This window comes from Drosophila serrata, unplaced genomic scaffold, assembly GCF_035046125.1.
Source record: "Drosophila serrata isolate PLE 108 unplaced genomic scaffold, ASM3504612v1 contig_320, whole genome shotgun sequence".
In the NCBI taxonomy this organism is placed as follows: Eukaryota; Metazoa; Arthropoda; class Insecta; order Diptera; family Drosophilidae; genus Drosophila; species Drosophila serrata.
In genome coordinates, this window is record NW_028257218.1 from 99,051 (window position 1) to 118,686 (window position 19,636).

The window sequence follows — 19,636 nt, forward strand, 5'->3', positions numbered from 1 at the left end:
TTTGTAGCATTTAAATGGAATTTAAAAAGCATTCCTGCTCGGCATGGAAGTCCAGAATGTGCTCAGGTATGCTGACACAAATCCTGTCGCAGGCAAGGAGCAGGTCGAGACTGTGACCTGCAGCTGCCTTCTGTCATCTGATTTCTTTGCTCATTTTTCAGATCAATAAAAGGGCATAGAGGCTGCAGGAATTAGTATAGAATGGCAAAGATTGTTTAAATGCATTTTTAAGTGAATTTTTCAATCTATAAGGGTTAGTTATAAGCGACTTGGGGAAACTGTTTGCTAATTGTTTAAGCCTATTTGGTTGCCTTTCCATTGCAAGTCAAGGGAATAGTACAGTTTAAATCGCTACAAATTATTACAGATTCAGGGTAAGCATAAAGAAAAGTCTCTAGCCCGAATTCAACATTTTTCAGATATTTTAAGGATTGTTTTTATAAGAATTTTAGTTCTGATGAAGTTAGTATAGTATTTACAAGATATTTAAGCCTGTCATGGTTTGATCGTAACCTTATAACTAAGATATCTCATTATATTTCACCTAATACCTAGGATTATCTATGAATTTCTGTATTAAACTCCAATATAAACCTATCTAAAACAGTCATGTTTTGATCTATACATTATATTTTTAAGATATCTCATTGTATTCCACCTAAGATTTTCTACAAATTACTGAATTAAACTCCAATATAAACCTACCAAAAACCAAGCAAGTTTTACTTTAAAAAAGTAGACCAAGTTCCTTGCACATAGAAACCTACCATGACAATGCAATCCTGCAGATAATTGAACTTCACAGCAAGGAGCCACCAGGAAACTCATAGACAGAATCAAAATACAGATCCCGAGACGGGAACCCATTTTCATTGTTGTTCCAAAGACAAAATCAAAATCCAACAATATGGCAATAAACGTATTTTCGTTATAACAATGCAGTTGACCTCTCCGTCGATCCTTGGCCACCAGCCCATGCAAACTGTGTCCGACCGCATGCAATTTTGTTCGGTTGTCGATACCCAGGGCCTGGCCAATAGACCCTGGGACCCCTAATGGCCAATGGGGCCGGGACACGATAGCCACAGCCACAGCCTCGGCCCAGGCACAGCCACAGCTAGAATTGTGGGGGTAAAGGGAAGAAGGATCCAAAATGGGACAGAGGAACAGTGGGCGGCGCCCAAAAATGTCCCTAGGTGTTGGCCACATGGGAGCCAACTGGACGCATCTATTTGTATTTTGTTGCAGGACCTGCTCTCAATGGGCATATCCCTTACATTTCCGCCCGACGACGGGGGCCCAAAGGGTGTGTGTGTGGGTTAGGTGTCACGCAGGACATCGAAAAGGGACTTTTATTGAAAATTTGCAATGGCAAAAATTCATAACTGCAACAGAAATTGTGCACTGAAGAAAAATTACATCTATAACATTGAAAAGAAAATAAATAAAACAAAATTGCTTTATTCTTCAACTCATCAAAATTTAAAATTTGTTTTAAAAATAACTTGAAATTTTCTTATAGCAATCCTACAGCTTTCCCTTGTTTTTTGTTTTGTGTAACATTTGGGTTTTCATTTTGAAATCAAAAATGGAAAGGCCCCCAGGCCTCGAGCCGGATATACTCGTTGAGTGGGACTCTGACTCCGCTTTTGCAAAACACACAGAATTATTGAGTTTTTGCGAAATCCCAAGCAATACGATTGCGGTGCTAATTTTGGCTGCCAATGCTTCAGTTTCAATCACTCCCGACTATATAGTCTCTGCCTCTGCCTCCGTCTCTTATATCCGGCACTTGGTTGCCTCGTCATTGACTTGCTTCGATTACCGCCCGGGGAATCTAATCAATGGCCAGTTGGCCAAGTGGCCAGCCGGCCGGTGGCTCTTCACTGAGACCCACTGAGAAATCAGTTAGTTTCAGCATGTCGTCGTGGGTTGTCTCCACCACCGAGCTAAGGGATTGCGGCACCACTGGTGCATCCACCTCATATCCGCGTCGTCGCCACCAGCGTTTGATCCTTATGGTGTGGCACAACCTGGCGGAGAAGTGTCAAAAGTTCGGGAACCTTCTCAGACGCGAGACGAACAAACCGTTGCCCAAAGAGCTGCGACGATCGTTACGTCTCAATAAATCGGCGCGTCGAAAAGGCTATAACAGCTGCGAAAGCGAGGCAGATAAAAGGTATTATAGAAGTCAAGAATAAGTATATTCGTAGAATACAGAAGAGTGGCTAGATAAGCCCCAATATTTCCATTGTTATTGTTTACCTCAAGGTTCGCCTATGTACACAAAGCTAGAGTGGACCTCTATGAACTAAGGTGTATGGTCTTTAGGAGATAAAGCATTAGGAAGGCGATTTTTATATGGGAATAAGGCGAAGAAACTTAAAATTTTCCTTATTTTTATTTTAATCCTTTCAAAAATATACTTCATATCAGATTTACTTAATAACTAACCTATTTTAATAAGAAATAAATACCATTTAAAGTAAATGTCCACACTGCGTATGAGTAATAAAACTATATCTTTAATTTAAATTATTGTAGGGGAAAAAAATAGGTAGAACAGTTCAAAGTTTTTAATTTTAAAATATATCCGTTTTAGTTGATAACTAACACAATTCAATATAAAGAAAATACCTTTTAAAGTCTTTAAAGTAAATGTTCACACTGCGTATGAGTAATAAAACTATGTATTACAGTTTTACTAAGTATTAAGTCTAAATCAAAAATATAACTTTTATACAAAGCTAATACTTAGTTTTTTCTTTATTTTAGAATAGTTAAAATATAAAAAAAACATATTTTATTGAAGTTTAATCCAAAAACAACTTAATACTAATTTTATTCATTATTTCAGATTAATGAAAGAGCGTCTTAATGACCCCGCCTACATATCCGTTCGCATGGGACCTGCCTACGACTATAGACCCTCCAACTATTGATTGATCAAGGAATATATGTGCATTTATATATAATGCTATAAGGAAACGTCGAACTTCGAATTTAAAATGCAAAGCATTTATCTGTAATGTTAAACGCTCGCTGTTATTGTTAAGTTTCTGTTGTAAACTCGTTTATTAAATTTGTGCTTTTTTACATATTTTACAAGCATGTCGTAAGCTCTGTCACAGCTGATAAAATCCAAGAGCTTTCTTAGCTTAATTTTTCTCTTTGGTCAGCTTATGATAAACCTGCTCTCTTTAGCCTCTAGTTCACAGCCGGTTCTCTTTGCTACGCCCACACAAAAGTTTATTGCCCCGCTCACAACAAGTGGACGTGTCTGTATACCCTACCAGAGCGAGTATATAGTTTAAGCCTTAAATATATTTGGTTGTTACTTCAAATTAATTAATTTTTTTTTCAGGTTCATTTAATTATATACATTTATTTAACTCAAAAACTGGAATATTTTTCGAAATAAGAACTATAATAGTAAAACTTTTTGGGGCCGTTATTTGAAGTATTTCTGTAAGTTAGGAGATATTTCTTACATATTAAATTAAAAATAGCTGATTTAAAAATGTAGACTTATAATAGGAATAGGAAGCCTAAACACAAGTAGCAAACATATTTATTTGAGTTTTAATTGAGTTTTTAAATAATCAACAAATTATTACATAGTTTTACGTCCGTTATTCTTTTTCTATTGCTTTCTTCTGTAAATTTCACCTTGGTCTAAACATATAAAGCTTTATATACAAATTACAAAACAACGTTTAACAATTCGAAATGTGTAGAGCATTTAGTTTTTGTCGTGACCTTTGCACCAATACTAATTCAATCCGTCTGTCACTCTCACTCTCAGCTGAACACTCTCTCTCTCTCATACACTCTCTCTTTGGCTCTTACTCAGTTGTCTTCTACGTCACGGAAAGCGTTATCTTCGCGGTGTTTTTTGTGTGGCGGCCGCTTAGAGTGAAAAACGTGTTCGACGCGGAAATGACATTGATAGTGAAATTTTAACCGAATTTTACGGGAGCGTGGTTACTTTTTATTCGGCCAGCAATCGAACCTGTTACAAAAATTCCAAAATTTTAAATTTTTGTTTCGATGCAAAGTGAACTTTGATTGGAGCAGCATTTTCGATCCGCCTCTAATTAGTTAATTTTAACCGCGGTATCCACGGCAATTAATACAATTAACATAAACAAAGAGAGCAGTTCACAATGAAGCTCATTTCCACAATTGTTTATTTACTGGTCGCTTTCTACAAGTTCTTCAAGAAATTCCTGTAAGTGGATCTAATTATCTAATAATATCAAGGGAGTGCCTTTGTTTTTTTTCGTCTGGGTGTGCCGTATCCTTTGTCCTTTTTTGCCTTTCATTTTGCAACAACAACAAATCTTTAAGCTTATTGATAAAACAACAACGGAGGCAGGTCGCTTTTCGATGTTTTTCATGAGTAAAATTTCCTTTGTTTAGCTTTTCCGTCTTGGTCTTTGGTTTTTGTGTTTCTTTTCCTTAGTCTTTCTTCTTTTCTTTTTGTTTATTTGGTTTGTGTTTGGACTTGCAGTTTATAACACAAAAATACAAATTTGCTCCAAGCCGCCGATGAGTGCGAGCGAGAGAGATAGATAAGTCAAACCCGCCATTGTGCGCTCTTTTCTTCTCCCCTTCTCAGTATTTCTGACTCTCATTGCTCTCTCTTTCACTTCCTATCCCTTGTTCTCTTCCCCCCTGTTGACGCCATCGCATGTTTTTGTTTGGGTTTGAGGTCGCTAGGAAATTGGCTGTGCTTGGTTTTTGTTCCATATGGGGAGACTGGGGTCTTTTGCATGTAATTTACTCAAGTGCCCTATGTGTTTCCTTGTGAGTGTGCCAGGGTGTGTGCCTGTTTGTGGGCTGATGACAACAGAAATGGTTTTTTAATTACTATAACTGTTCTTTGTGTACCCGAGCTCCGAGGGCGTTGTGTATATAATTCTCAACAATCACAAAAGATCTGTTCTGATTAAAGTAAAAAGCTCTTGTCAGAGAAAGAAAGCCCGTAATATAATCACAAACAACCGGAATTTACCGATTTTAAAAGATTCCACTTCTTGATAGTAATAATAAGGATTGGAATATAACTTGGTGAATGAATGCTTATAAGATGTGTTGCCTTTTTAAATTATTATTATATCTCTTCCTCTTCCAATCAAATATTAGGTTTTAACACAGCGGGATCTTTAAAGTTTTAAATCTATAAAATAGGTTTTACGTTAACTGCGGTAGTTTTAATATCTCTTTGGAATGCCCTTTACGAATCCCCAAAAAGTAGGCAATAGTTTTCGATATGCAAGTTTAGCAGGACGGAAAGTTGATTAAGTTTTTGTGACTATAATTACGTTTTAAGTTTAAGCAAAACAACCCAAAGTTATTATTTTTAATGTATAACTTACTATTTTATAGTCTATTAAAAAAAAAATTTTAAGTGAACACTAACATAGAAATAGCATTTAAACGTGTCTGTTCCATACCGTGTTAAAGTCCATATCATTTTTAAATCTTAAATTTAGGGAAATTGCCAGAGAATAATATAATCCTAAATTTGTACTTCAAACATAGCTTCTCTTAAATCATTAAGTTTTAGCATCGTCCTTAATTATAAAAATTATCATGATAGTAAAAAACATTAACTGTTCATTAACCATTCAAAAATTAAATAATTAATAAATAATCATCTTTCAAAAATAGTATATCTTAGAAAATTAGAGTTTTTAGAACTACCTTAGAACTACCATGATAAGTACAGCTTTTCAAATTGATCATGATTGATTGCCGAAACCTACCCCAAAGTTGATTAAGTTCCGAACACCACCGGAATGACTCAATCATAGACTTCTTATTTATAAAATCATCAAGCCGTATTATGTTTGTTTGCTATGAATTATTTGAAAAATCCCACTGTGCTAAGAATATAAACAAGCATGAATTTAAAAACAGTTCAAATTCCAAAATTAATAACATTTAAATGTTGTCCATGGATTTATATATATTATCTGTATGTAACTTACTTATTCATACTTTGAGTGAACGGCACGCGTATTTCGTTTTTACTGCCCATTTTGATAAGATCCCTAAATAAAGTCTGGCCAGAAGTGAACACATGATATTCAGAATATTTATATTTGTACATACATAGATTGCTCATTATAACTATGTATATAATATAGAAGATGATAAATGTAAAAGCGAACTTTATACCGAAGCACTTGTAGAAGGCCGTCGTTGGTCCACTCGAAATCCTTATCTAATCGGAATGGCTAGACCACTGGCTGCGAGTAATAAAAATATTATATGCCATGGAACTAAATAGTTATATTCCCTACCTCCTAATCTCCAGTGACCTTGACAGGCCAACTGGAAGCGGGTTTTGCGAGAACTACGCAAATGCAACTGCCGCAAACTAATTGAAACCAACTGGATCCAGGAGACGTCACTTATTTCTGCATTCCCCCGCATTCTTATCAACACTCTGTAAATAAAAAGAACCCGTGTGAAGGAATTATGCTGAGAGAAATGTTTTCAAGTGACACCTGCTAATAGCTTCTGTTCTTGATAAGATATATGCACACATGCACACACCTTAAACCAGACACAAGACCAGACACACACGATCCCCTGTGTCATTGGCATTGTTATCAGCGCCAATTTACAAGTTGTTCCCGGTTGACCCACTCAGGCTTCACAAAGTATGTGTGTTGGCATATCAAGTGAGTCACTTGATTGACGTCTTCAAGTCTTTGTTTTGGGCGAAAGTGTTTGGGAAGCGCCTTTGAGTAGTGGCAAAGGTTGCTTTGACATCAAATAGAATTTTAAGTAATAGAGGAAGAACCATTTGGAATTAGAAGGTCAGAGAATTTATTTAAGGGATTTAAAACGAATAGAATTCGGAAGATAAGCTATAGACAAGACCTTAATCATTTTATTCCTTTATATGAATATTATATTTATTTATTTAGTAAAAGTTGTGCAAATTAAAAACCAAAAGAAAACAAAAATTAGGCGAGGGAGACAAAAACCTGATACTTAATAATCCAATGGCTCCGATATTTACCATTGTACTCAATTATATATGTTTGAAATTTTATTAACTTTATCTCCTATAGTTTCTGCTTTTTCTGTTTCTATTCAATACGGAAAGACATATTTGAGACTCTACGGTACCTAAAAATCCTATTAACCCTTCACTTGTTACATATATAATATATAACATACATATATAATATAATGGTACCATTGGGCACCAGGTATAGTAAAATAAATTTGTCTAGGTATAGTAACAGGGAACCTTATAGATACCAAGAAAAAAAAAACTTATTATCTACAAGTAACTTAAGAAAATATTTATAGAACCAAAAACCTAATGAGACCTTATTTATTATAAATGATATAATGTATACTAGGTACATTATTGGTTCTACGTATAGTAACCTGCTACCTTTTGAATACCTAGTAAAACTAAAATAAATTTTAAACTACAAATGGCGTAAATTAAGAAAATATTTTTAGCAATGAACCCTATTGAAACATTATTTATTAGCTTTCCTTTAAATCATGTCCTTTAATCATGTTTTCATCTACTTACAAGCTAATGCTAAGCGAAACTAAAATCCAAAAGACCCCCAAAAACCCCAACTATACAACCAAATCTCACATATTTACACTCGTGTTACATAGACCCTGAGAGAGCTTGAGCCATTGAACTTATTTCGATAATGAGGTGGCGAGCGTGAGAGTGAGAGGGTTTCTCCCTCATCGATTGTGCAACTGTGCCCAGACAGAGAAGCGTCTACAGAGAGGGGGATCTGGGGGGAGATGAGGGGTTCTCTTGGCGTTATCCTTATCAGTAGCTGGCGAGAGCGAAGAACTGAGAGCGGTGTTGGTATAAATGGCGCAAAGCACGTACCATCGAGTTTAGTTCTTTGCAACTCGCCGGAGCATTTGAATCGCTTTGAATTTCGCGCGCAGCAGATCCCATTCGATCTCGATCCGGGACAGGCCTCCGTGGGCAATTTGGACTACTTTCCATCATAGAGATCGATACTTAACCATGTGTGGTAGTGCCTAGTGCCGGCTGCAAAATGGTGAGTGTATCATCCAAAACCATTTGCCCCACTGAACCACTTGCAAAATGCTACACAAAAACCTTTGGGGGCCACAAAGAACGGAGGCGAGAAGTTCCAGCATTTTCGTGTCCAGATGGAATCAGCTTCTGCCGGCGTGGAACCAGTTATTTCCGAAGCCAAGCCGACGCGATATTCTTCCATATACATATAGTGGCGCATATTGTGTCCCAATCTGTCGCTAGGCAGTTGTATAACAACAACAAAAAAAAATAATCGCAAAGCTCTAGCAAAAAGTGTTTAATATATGTGCATACCCTGTAATGGGTGAGATAGTGCCCTAAGGAAAGCGGATATATTTGAAAGGCGAGGGTGTTAGAGGATAATGTTTGCCAGTGTCAGAGTTCTTACAATAAGGGTTTCTTAAAACAGAAAATATATATATTTAAAACAAAAACGAAAACACAGGAATATTCTTAAAATAAAGAATAAGTGTTTTTTTTAATGAACTTTATACTTAACATTTGAGATTAAGAAATAAGGAAATGCACCCTTAAAATAGTACTGGATATTACCTTAAAATCTATTTAAAAAGGCAAATAATATGGTGTTATTAAACCTATAGTTTAAAATACTATTGTTTATGCAATTGATTTGTGAAAACTTATAAGAAAAAACCTTAAGTCATAGAGTTTAGGTCAATGATCGATTTTTCACAATTATTTCAATCAGTTAAACCCTTTTATTACTTTGTATACCAAATGGTTCATGCAGGTCATCTGATAGTCGAGCATTCCAAATGTTTGAGTGTGAAGTCTACTGATAAGCTTATCAATTTGCAGGCGTCTCTCCCTTTCTTTTTCGTTTATTATTATTATTATATTTTTTTTCGAACTTAATCTATATCAGATGCTCGATCGATGCCCGATCAGCCAGCGAGAGCAGGTGTCAGGCAGCTATAGCTGTAGCTGAATATAATTACAATGTATATTAATATATATATTGGAATATATACCTTTTATCTCTCCCACGAGGGTTATGCCTGTCATAAATTCAACAGACCTGTTGCCAAGTTCATGCTCTCCTCAGAGCATCACACTCACGTACATATAGCCATATAAATATAACTCAATGTCGGACGCTGCTCTTGTTGATTCCGCTCGACTTTCCGCAGTGCATTGCCAAAAAAAAAATAAAATAGAATAGAATAGAAAACAGATTCGTAGACGCGTTGGTAGAATAGTCACACCCGCGGAAGGGGAAGTAAATATAATACTCAATTAGTGACATATCGAAAATTGATTCTGGTATGTACCTACATATCTAAATAAATAAACACTAAAGTAGAGCAAGTTCAATATGAGCTAAGATCAGCTAAGCAAAGATCAAGAGAGTATATTGTTATACATTGGTATTTATTGGTTAAAATGAGTTAATATAAATCTGGTGATTTATATGGTTCAAGTATAACTTATTTACTTAATTGTTTGTTGTAGATTGTTTTCTGGTAATTTATTATTATTAAAACATATAAATATTATAGATGGTATTTTAAGCAGAGTTTCCATCGTGTAAATTTAAAGTAAAAATACAAATCCATTGCCTACTTTTAGGCAGTTGCTTAAGAACAATAAATTAATTTAAAAGTAAGAATTCCTTTCTGTTGTATAAATTTATCAAAAAAATCAACAAATTAAAAGGTTAATTCAATTAAAATGCAACGCAAGCCTTCCCAACTCATATTCCCATTTTGCGGAAATGAATAAAAGTCAATAGGAAGGTTCATTCAATTCTCTTTTTGTTTATTAGCCAAATGAAGTGCAATCAATTTGTTCTTGAATTAATGCAAATCATGAAAGTGCATAATAATTTATTAGCTACAAATTAGCATTGGCTGTGTTTTCTCTTCCCCTCCTGTTGGGGAACAAACTGAGGCGTAAAATTAATTATGTCTGTGCGAATGCCAAGTGACAGGCAGCTGACATACTGTGTAATTAATCAATCGTGGCTGATTGGAAATTGTTCTTTATTTATCTGTAATTGCTTGTTTGCGGAATAAGGAATTTCTTAGCTATTTTATAGAGAGAGGGAGAGAGAGAGAGAGTTTGAGGTCGACAAACATTTTCTTAAATGATTAAAAATTGACTAATTTACAGGAAGTACTTGCTTTAATTTATATTATTTGTAAACATCATTTTTGAAATATTTGCAATTATTTGAGTCTTATTTTAACCTTACAACAGCTGCAAGTTCAACTGAAATCGTGTTCGTTTGTTACGCTTTCGAAATAATAACAACTCGCATTATGTTCTGATTCATCGGGTCAAGTTTAAAGTCAATTTGAGTCGATGAAAGTATAACTGGAATATATAGCTTATAGTAGTAGGTAGTATAAGTCACAGCCTCTATTTGGCTAATAATAAATTTGACATTTTGGAAAGTAATCAAACAAAATGTGGTTTGCCTTTATGCGAGTGATTGAATCCAACACAGCCGAGAGAAGCGGACGAGAGGAATGTTTTAAATTTTGTATATTTCACTAGTCTACAGAATTTGCATTATTTTTTTACAGAATATTCTACAATTGTATCTAAAAAATACTGCATTTGTTATTGCATTTTTATGATATAGAAAAAGCAAAAGCAAATCTAAGAAATAATTTAATTTGAAAGTCCAAGATGTAGTGCTTAAATTATAGGTAGCACACTTTCCAAAAAGTATACAATCTTCAAGCTTAAATAAATATTCCTATGACAAGGAATTGTTTGTAGAAATATCTCTTGTAACTAAGATTAAATATTATGTTTTATTAAACAAACATTTCTTGTGTAAACCTGTGTTTACCTATGACTATGAACAGCGGCAATCTGTCTGCTCGCTTAATGAGAAATGGAGAGCGCCGCGGATCAGGGAACTGAGCGGCAGCTGGCACTTGATTGCCTCGATCTCGGCTAGAGTCGGCCAGAAAAGATATAAATAAGGAAAAGCAACGCACGCGCGTATTAATTGTTCGCTATTCTAAACGGCTGCAAGTGCGCTCGGGTAATAATTGCAAAAAGAAAAATACAAAAACATTACGCATACGCCGCGTGGTCAATGAACAGTTCAAGTTTTCTAAATCGAAATAAATGTCAAGTGAAATGGATAAAAAGAGCGGGATACAGGAAAACTATGGCCATCGTCGGCAACCAGCCTTGGGCAAGGCCATGCCAGTAACAGCTCTCCTCCTTAATCTTCAGCTGGATAATGTCGATCCAAAGGATTACAGGCGTAGTGGCGATGGTGGTTCCGAGTTACTCCAGGAAGAGGATGAGAATCCACCGCAATTCTTTAGGGTAACCAATGACCCACCTTCGCCCAATGGTGGGGATTCCCCGCCACCCAATCATTACTTGGACAACCACCAATTGGCCGGAAATACACAGGCAGAGGATGTTCCCTGCCGGAATTGCCTGCAATTAGGTCCGGATCATTTGACCGACAACGGTTCGGCCATTAATGAGATGTGCCAGCGCTTGTGTGGTCCCCAATGCAGGCAACCACAAGGCCTCACGCTCGCCGGTTCTCGCCAGGATTTCCTCAGGCAATTTGAGATCGCGGAAGCTGTGGCCAAGACCTCGGCCATGACCTCCACCGTTCAGATGAAGCAGCGTCTGGCTGTGCGTAAACTGGAAATCGAGAAGGAAATGGATGTGGAGGGGGATGTAGATGTAGATGTAGCTGTAGATGGGGGCGTGGCCAATAGCAATCTTGACCAGAGTTCCGCTGCAGCTGGAGACAAGGTGCCGCCTGCGATCGTTGAGTTTGAGCCGCCCCGCGATCTGCTCTTGTATCTGGTGAGGTGAGAGACTGGTATACGTACATATTGCGTAGTTGTACCTGAAATCTGGCACATACAAAAGCCGACCGGACTGCCTGTCGTGCTTATAAATCAAGTTCATGGCTGGCAGCGTGTCAAGTGTTCTTAGCCGAAAACCTCAAAGCCTCAAAGCCATTTAGCGGCAATCTGAAAAGCAACAACAAAAACTACAACAAACAACGACGTGCTCACTGAAAGCGACAAAACCTAACCTTGCACAATTTTCGCGAAAGTGATCATGGCAAAATGTACAGGGTTGTCGCTATAGTTTTGTTTCAGTGAAAGGAGAAAAATGAATTAGTGTCGGAAATTGCATAAAATATTATAGTATATAAAGTGTTTCTGAAGATGAAATATAAAATAATCAACTGGAAAAGAAAAGCCAAGAGATGGACTAAGGGATTAATATTTATTTATGTGCATTCGGTGCATTTTCTTTTACAAGTAAGATAACTAATTTGGTTGGGAAGTATATATTTCAATTTTATATTTCGTTTTTAAAATTACCACATATTGAAGCGTGAAAGTAAAGGACCATAAATGGGGAAAAATGGTCTAAAAATACTTTTAACTTTTTTATTGTTTAGTGTTGAATTAAAATTCCCAACAGGGTCTAGCTCAAAAGAGGTTATAACAATGTTATTAAGCAAAAGAGCTACTGATCACAATCCTTCAAGGCTCAGAAACAGATGTGTTTGGATGTGTTTTTCATTGACTGTCGCTTTTTAATGAATTTTGAATGAATTTTTATGAGATCTAGATAAAAACAGCAAACAATTTTTCGATATATGTATATTACATAAAAATCTATGGCTAAAAAGAAAGGTTATTTATTAGACTTCAAATTATAAGTTATTAGCTCTGTTTCAGTATTTACATTCTTTACATACTGTTCTTGTTTTAAAAAAGGTCAGTCAGACAAAAAAAAATTTTTTTTCAAATCAAAATAAGAATAGATTTTATATTTTCAAGTAAATATTTATTTAAAAAGATTAGTAGTTAAGCCCTGTGATAAATAATAAAAATAAATACACCGAAATTGTATAATTATCCCTTTTTAGGGACATTTACAAGTTGCAAAGGTAATAAATTTTAGCAAATTATGATGTTTGCTAAAATATTATTCAAAATAAATAAATACATTAGAAAAAGCAGTGTATAATTAGTGTTACTTTAGTTGAGCTCAAGAAAAGTAGAGATATATGAACATAGTTCACCGGATGACTCGATTTTGTATTATTTTTGTTGCCAATTTGGTAAGCTTATCTAACACACACAGCTGGGAACTTAATGACTTTCCATTAAGTGCGAGCCCCTTCATAAGTGATAATTAAGTTTCAATCGTATTAGCGTAAATGAAGTGAAAAGATCCTATCAATGAATATATATATGTACTATATATGGAATAATTGCATTTGGGTCACGAACGCGTCTGATAAGAGCCCCGAAAAGTGACACGTGCCTAATGATTGCATCAAGTTTGAACATTCCATAACGAGATTTTGTGTACATTTTGCAAGTGAAGTTCAGTTTGAACTAAACCCAATACTTTTCTAACCCTATTATAATATAAAATTCATTTGCTTTTCTAGGAAACACAGATGGGGCCGCGTCTCTTTGACATTGCCATACTGACACTTAATATAAAACATTTTAAACTATCGTAATACCTAAACAAAGAGTTTTCGCGGAAAAACTAAACAAAGAATCCCAGAAAAAGGGAAAAGCTGAAATCGTTCTAAAACTGAAAGTGATACTTTAAAGATACATTTCAAAATGGAGTTTCTAATGAAAACATCGCGTCTGATCGTCACATCGAAGACGTTCGCTCGACGTGTGGCCGTGCCGATTCCCAGGTAACAATCTTCCCCCAAAAAAAAAATCGGATGCAGATATATAGATACAGATACAGATACAGATACCATACCGCAGACGGGCGCAGAACTCATTACGCATGTAACTGCGTTGCTGTATAAATTCTGCAGATACAATTGTATCTTTTGTCTGTCACATTTGCATTTGAGAACATTTGGGATTCTGTTTAGTGAAACAGCACAGCGGTTCATTATCTAAGGATGCTGCTGGCTGTATTTCCCTTTCTTTTTTACTCGTTTGGAAGGTATTATAGGTTTCTCCAGCCTTTTAACATTATTAAGTGAATTAATTATTAGTATTACCAGTGAATATATAAACTTTACATTGTGTATTAAGTAATTGAATTGAAAAACTAATAAAAATTGAACTAATCAGGGGAGTAGATGTAATATTTCTATAAAATACCTCGCAAAATTAGTTAATTTTGAGTCAGTCATATATACTTTGGTCTACCGAAATTTCCCTACTCTCTCCCCCGAGGCAAACACTTTTGTTTTCATTAAACTAAAATCCCCCATCTTCAAGCATATTCTCCATACTTTCGCATAAATGTTTAACAAGCTGTCAGAATGAGAATCGGAATCGGAATCAGAATCCGAATCGTTCTTCTGCTTAGCATTTTTCGCGCTCTCGCACGCACGTGAGCCGTACTGATCTTGTTCTGTTGTATCTTGCAGATACATCTCGTATGCGAAATACTCGTTTGTGCGTGCTCTGCCTCTCTGTCACACTCACCCCTGTGGGGGGTTCTTTCTCCTTCTCTCTTTCGCCCGTTCTCTGCCCGGCAATGATCTCTCTAATAAAACCCCGCACTTCGTTTGGCATTCAGTTTCGCCAAAGTCGCTTGCAAGCGCACCTCGTTCCGACACATTTCGGCTTCTCCCAAGATCCCCCCAAGAAAAAAATTTCCCATCAAAGTTTTTGAAAAAAATCATTCCCAAAGATCCTTTCGGTCCTGCTGCAATGGAGCAAGCCCTGCAGATGAAGCGTGCCAATAAGGCTCCCTGCAAGAACGACCGCAAGGCCTTCCTGCAGAAGGTGATGCTGACCAGGTGAGAGAGAGAATGATCCAAGATCCGAGCCAAATGCGAGGTGATTGATTGCGGTGACAGGCCGACGAAACCCGTAAGCCCCAAATCCAGTCTCCATTCGCGAATCGCGATCCCCAACGGGAACTGGTTTCGATCTGATTCGACTTCGATCCGATTCAACTTCGATTTGATACGATTCTCGCGGGAGCAAACCAGACCAGAACAGCTGCGAAGCTATTGACCGAGCGACATTTTTCACCTTTGTTTTTATTTCGATGGATATTCGCGTGGGCGGGCATCTCCCAGCATCTGCCAGTACTTCCCCCTCCAATCTCTCCTATATCTTCTATATCTCCCCTTACCCATCAGTGATCTTCTTGGAATGGATGCATAAATGTAGATAGTTTTCGATTCTTAATCAAAATATAAAATTTAATAAGCGATTTGGAAGCTACTCATCTTAATTAAATCGGTTATAGATATGTTATGTAATAAAAATAGGCTTAAGGAGAACTTTAATGAGTATTCAAGACTGCTTTCTTTGGTTGTTTTAGTATCATTTATTAAATATTTATTCATATATATTAAATAAAAATATTTCAATTTATTAATTTATCGCAGTAACTCACAGTTATGTGTCACAAATTCGTTATATTTTACATTTCGTTTATTAAAACCAGATTTCTCTTTATTTTCAAAGTACTTAAACATATTTTAATGTTGTAACCAAAGTAAAGAATAATTTCTTTATTTTTTGTAAATAAAGAAAATGAACATTGTTGAGAATTTGACTTACAATTTATTAATTTAATTTGGTTCAATAATTTGAAAACCTTATAATTAACATATTGTTGAGGTACTTTTAACCCTTGCAAGGTGCCATAAAGTACATATATATTTATGTATATTTGATGACTAATTTTAAAACCTAAAAATATAAAAAAAATCCCTAACAATTTTAAAACATTTTTCTCCCTTACACAAAACACAAAATGAAACAAAACAAATTAATAATTTATTGCAGCCTAGTGAAAATGGGAAAATTTTATACCAGTCAGCGTCATAGTCATAGCCTATTCATTTTCAGCATTATACTGAGAAAAATTCTTTATAGAAAACCAAATGCGTTGTGAGTACCTTAAAAAACGTTGTATATTGAAATGTTTTTGCTGTTGTTATTTTGGTGTTGTGTTGCTGAAAGTTGTTTGTTTGTTGCAAGAAGCTTTAAGTTGTTTTTTTTTAATCGATTGAAATGCCAAATGAAAACATGGATAATAGCAATATATAATATATAGCAGATATCTTTGGTATGGCAATATAATCGAAATGTGGCAATAAGCACGTTTGCTTAGCTGAGTTTTCTCCACTATTATATACAATTCAAAGCTAATTGAATTTCTTGATCGATTCCAGAATGGGCTCATTCAACTCGGCGCCAAAGATCAACAACGTTGACTCGCAGGACGATGGTCTGGAGTTGCCCACAGGATTGAGCACAGCCGCCCTACTGCAGCATGTCCAACAGTTGAGGAACAATGGAGGCCTAGAGCAATCATCGCTCCTTACCCGTGGTTTCCTGAAACCGCTCCAAACGAGCGAAGATGTCACCGATGGACTGCGATGCCTGAAACTCAACTCTGTGTCGAGGGGTAAGGTTGCATCCTTGTGTCCTATGGTGGATAAATTTCAATATATTTCTGCAGTTTGCAGTGCACCAGTTGAGGGCGAGGCCTCGCAAATTATCCGATTGCTGCAGTGGAACATTCTCTCACAGAGTAAGTATCAATTAGAAATTATTTTAATTATTTATACTAATTAAAGATGTATCCCAACAGCTCTTGGCCAGCACAACGATGGCTTTGTGCGTTGTCCTGAGGAGGCGCTCACCTGGGAGCATCGCAAGTACCTGATCGTCCAGGAGATCCTGCAGAATCAGCCCGATGTGATTTGTCTGCAAGTACATTCATCCCCCCACATTGATATCTTAAAAACAGTAGTGCTTTAACCCAACTTTTATATTTCCAAAATCAGGAAGTAGATCACTTCAAGTTCCTGCAGACCGTCCTGGGTACTCAGAACTATGCAGGAATCTTCTTCCCCAAACCGGATTCTCCTTGTCTGTACATCGAGCAGAACAATGGACCAGATGGCTGCGCAATTTTCTACAAGAGCGACAAGCTTCAGCTTCAGGGCTACGATACCCGCATCCTTGAGGTGTGGCGGGTTCAAAGCAACCAGGTGGCCATCGCTGCTCGGCTGCGATTGCGCTCCAGTGGTCGCGAGTTCTGCGTATGCACCACCCACCTGAAGGCCCGCCATGGCGCTCTTCTTGCCAAGCTACGGAACGAACAGGGCCGGGATCTGATCCGGTTTGTGAAACAGTTTGCCGGCGATACGCCACTCCTGCTATGCGGTGACTTTAATGCGGAACCAGTGGAGCCTATTTACGCCACCATCCTCGGATGCGATATGCTCCGACTGGGCAGTGCCTATGCGGATGTGAAGGTTGATCGCGAGAAGATCCTTGCACAGCCCAGTGAGGAAGTCGGCGAGTTTGTAGCAGAATCAATGAAGCGGGAGCCACCCTACACTACCTGGAAGATACGCGAGGAGGGTGAGGAATGCCACACCATCGATTATGTCTTCTACACACCCGAACGCCTTAAGGTAGGACTCCAAATCCATTATATATCTTTTAGAAGAATTATTTTCTAATTTATTTCAACTCTATATCATCTTTTAGATCAAAAACTGTCTGGATTTCCCAGCCGGCGAGCAGATTGGCAAGAATCGCACGCCCAGCTTTCAGTATCCTTCGGATCACTTTTCCCTGGTCTGCGACTTCGAGTTGCTCCCATCGATGGACAACGGAAAGGGCAGCGAAAGTGAAGGTGAAAACGGAACGGAATCGGAGGTCAGCAAACATGGATCCATTCAGTAGGAGCTTCCAGTTTCGAAATTCATCAGATTAGAAGTTTCAATTACATTACATCGATTGTGATATTAGTTGTTAGATACATTTTAGCGTCATAAACGAGCGTTGCACTGCAATTTGCAGCTTTTACAAATGATAATCCAAAATTCACAATAAATAAAATATATAAGATGGATGAAAGTAAACAAATTTGCTTTTAGTGGGCTTTGTTCGAAAAAACGGCTTAACCTTCGATTAACAAACTGAGGTAAGTCATAGAGATGACTTATTTATTTATTAACAATTACATTTAATTCAAATTTCATTTTATACAAAAATTATGAAAAGATATTTAGATTCATCCTTTTTTACGGCAAATTGGTGCACCTTATTTTCCCGTTGTGAAATATTTAATCTCTAACGTGGCCTACTTTCAGGCGAAATGTGAAGAACTAATCCGTTTTACGTTAGCTAATGCCACAGGGCGTATACATGATTTCTCAGCATTATAAATGCCCAGAAAAACAACACAATCTGAAATCGTGCTATAAATTACCCAAAATCGTCACAAAATAACGCCGTGCTTATAAATGACATCCAGGAACGAACAAATGCAGAGCATTTAACCCACCCAGATTGGTTACGTAACACAACAAAATATCATTATAAATATATACTTTACATGTATTTAGCATAAAACGATTTCTCACACCATGTTCACACTAGGTTTTAATAGGTATAGCTGCCCCGCGGAGAACTTAGAGCAGGGCCAAGATAGCGGTCAGCACGAACGAGGTGGCAACCATTGCATAACCGGTGGAGTATACCTCCTTGATCTTGAGGAAGCGCCCGGTGTCCCACAACAGGTGACGGATGCCGTTGGCCGTGTGGTAGCCCAACGGATAGGCAATGATGAACTTAATGGCGGTCAGTGAGGCGGCGCTCAGCTGCAGACCCTCCACCATGGTCACGTAGTGATTGATGTCGTGCGATGAGATCAGGGCACCCAATCCCAGCGCCCAGACACCAGCGCCCAGGGCCAAGCCAGTACCGCGATGCATGACCGACAGCAAGGAGGTCAGCTGTGGCTGGTAGATGCTCAGATGCGGCGACAGCTTCCTGCCCAGGCGCTCGTTCTTCTCAAAGAAGCTCTCATCCTTCTGGGTCGATCCCACGGAGACCACTTTCAACGACACCTGCCGGTTGGCAGCGGCCATCTGGAGGCCCTTGCGCAGCGCCGGCGAGCGGATGAGCGAGCTGGAGAGTGCATACCTGCCAAATCGGTTTTAAAGTCAATGTTTTGGTAATGCTAGTGCAGAAATTACGTACATTTCCCTGTTTTTCACTCTAACTTGTATGGGTGAGACCGTATTTTAATTGAGCGAAATGGCCACAACTGGTGCTGCCACTCCTCGATGTTTAACCGCCGGAACTGCCAGACTACCCAACAGTTATTTATATATTTTGTATTGAAATTTTTTAAAAGTACGGTACGGTGAATGTAACACATTTTTTTAAATCAGTCTGAAAGATATAGAATCAAATAGTTTAAAACGACTGCGCTTGTATGGAGACACGAAATCTAAAATACTAGAAACGTTCTGATGGTTCCTGACCACACAGTTTTAGTATTTTCAGAGCAGCGTGCGACTACAAAAGAATACAACATTTAATAAAACAAGTTGTTCTCGACTATTTATATAATTATAGAACCCGCCATGAACAAAAATGTGTGAAGAAATGAAATCAAAAGTTTAGGAGAGGTTATACATTTTATATAATTAAATCAGTAAAAGCAAATACAATACAAATATTACAAATGCAATTTTGCTTGAATATGCTAAAATTAATACTAAAGAAAAAATATTTTTAAGGCTATAAGCTGGTTGGAAATTTCAAAAGCTTTTCC

The 19,636-nt window shown here is 37.2% G+C and overlaps 3 protein-coding genes and 1 long non-coding RNA gene across 5 annotated transcripts; 2 read left to right on the plus strand and 2 right to left on the minus strand.

Annotated features, from left to right (window-relative positions):
* The first annotated feature begins 1,747 nt into the window (after positions 1-1,747).
* On the plus strand, positions 1,748-3,100 carry LOC110188044 (uncharacterized). The gene is made up of 2 exons (XM_020957594.2): positions 1,748-2,179; positions 2,858-3,100. The coding sequence occupies exons 1-2, from the start codon at positions 1,845-1,847 to the stop codon at positions 2,940-2,942; spliced, it is 420 nt and encodes a 139-aa protein (XP_020813253.2). The 5' UTR covers positions 1,748-1,844; the 3' UTR covers positions 2,943-3,100.
* Positions 3,101-6,006: 2,906 nt separating this feature from the next.
* On the minus strand, positions 6,007-6,452 carry LOC147642956 (uncharacterized). The gene is made up of 2 exons (XR_015272739.1): positions 6,312-6,452; positions 6,007-6,257 (listed from the first exon to the last, which is right to left on the minus strand). It is a non-coding gene; the product is annotated as an uncharacterized LOC147642956 (long non-coding RNA).
* A 1,961-nt stretch (positions 6,453-8,413) lies between these two features.
* cu (NADP/NADPH phosphatase nocturnin) lies at positions 8,414-17,937 on the plus strand. Of its 2 annotated transcripts, none has more exons than XM_020957723.2 (6): positions 8,414-11,889; positions 16,227-16,462; positions 16,517-16,588; positions 16,649-16,770; positions 16,845-17,480; positions 17,557-17,937. In XM_020957723.2, exons 1-6 carry the CDS (start codon positions 11,177-11,179, stop codon positions 17,752-17,754), a joined length of 1,977 nt encoding a protein of 658 aa, XP_020813382.2. In that variant the 5' UTR covers positions 8,414-11,176; the 3' UTR covers positions 17,755-17,937. The 2 variants fall into 2 exon arrangements, with proteins under 2 accessions (XP_020813382.2, XP_020813385.2); XM_020957726.2 differs by lacking the exon at positions 8,414-11,889 and adding an exon at positions 14,163-14,834.
* Positions 17,938-18,390: 453 nt separating this feature from the next.
* SdhC (Succinate dehydrogenase, subunit C) lies at positions 18,391-19,291 on the minus strand. Its single transcript, XM_020957736.2, has 2 exons — positions 19,057-19,291; positions 18,391-18,999 (listed from the first exon to the last, which is right to left on the minus strand). Coding segments are annotated over exons 1-2 (516 nt in total). The 5' UTR covers positions 19,059-19,291; the 3' UTR covers positions 18,391-18,485.
* Positions 19,292-19,636: the final 345 nt, after the last annotated feature.